The sequence below is a fragment of the Mesitornis unicolor genome, unplaced genomic scaffold, assembly GCF_000695765.1.
Source record: "Mesitornis unicolor isolate BGI_N332 unplaced genomic scaffold, ASM69576v1 scaffold24902, whole genome shotgun sequence".
Classification (NCBI taxonomy): Eukaryota; Metazoa; Chordata; class Aves; order Mesitornithiformes; family Mesitornithidae; genus Mesitornis; species Mesitornis unicolor.
In genome coordinates, this window is record NW_010171586.1 from 559 (window position 1) to 1,168 (window position 610).

The following is a 610-nucleotide window of genomic DNA, read 5'->3' on the forward strand; positions in this document are numbered from 1 at the left end:
CGCTTGGGGCCACCTCCTCTGCGGTCCCCCCCGGCTCCAGCCGCAGCTGCAGGGAGAGCGGGAGCTGGCGCTGGCCATGGCGCAGTGTGAGTGGCCCCTCTGTCCCCGTGCTGGCCCAGCTGGTGTCACCTTCATTGCGAGAGCTCTGGGGGGGCCTTGGGGCACAGCAGGGGCTCTGCCTGCTCATCCCAAAGGACACATCCTCCAGCTCCTCTGCTCCCCTGCTGCAAGTGTGCTCGATTTTGGGTCCTATCTAACCCTCCCCTGGCACAACTTGAGGCCGTTTCCCCTCATCCCTGGGGAGCAGAGACCGCCCCCCCTCGCTACCCCCTCCTGGCAGGAGCTGCAGAGGGGATCAGGTCTCCCCTCACCTCCTCTTCTCCACTTGAACCCCCCAGCTCCCTCAGCCGCTCCCCAGCATTCGGCTGCTCCAGACCCCTCCCCAGCTCCCTTGCCCTTCTCCGTCCACGCTGCAGCCCCAAAATGTCCTTCTGGGCGTCAGGGGCCCAAAACTGACCCCAGGATGCCAGGGGCGGCCTCAGCAGTGCCCAGCACAGGGGATGATCCCTGCCCTGCTCCTGCTGCCCACACCAGTGCTGGGACAGCCCCG

At 67.0% G+C, this 610-nt stretch overlaps 1 protein-coding gene across 1 annotated transcript in view; it reads left to right on the top strand.

Annotated features, from left to right (window-relative positions):
• The window catches only part of ELMOD3 (ELMO/CED-12 domain containing 3), a gene marked incomplete at its 5' end in the record, with an annotated part of 5,585 nt that overhangs the window by 346 nt on the left and 4,629 nt on the right, over positions 1-610 (top strand). Inside the window, one exon of the mRNA XM_010180083.1 lies at positions 9-86. Within this exon, the coding sequence (XP_010178385.1) occupies positions 9-86 (78 nt within the window). The remainder of the gene's footprint in view (positions 1-8; positions 87-610) is intronic.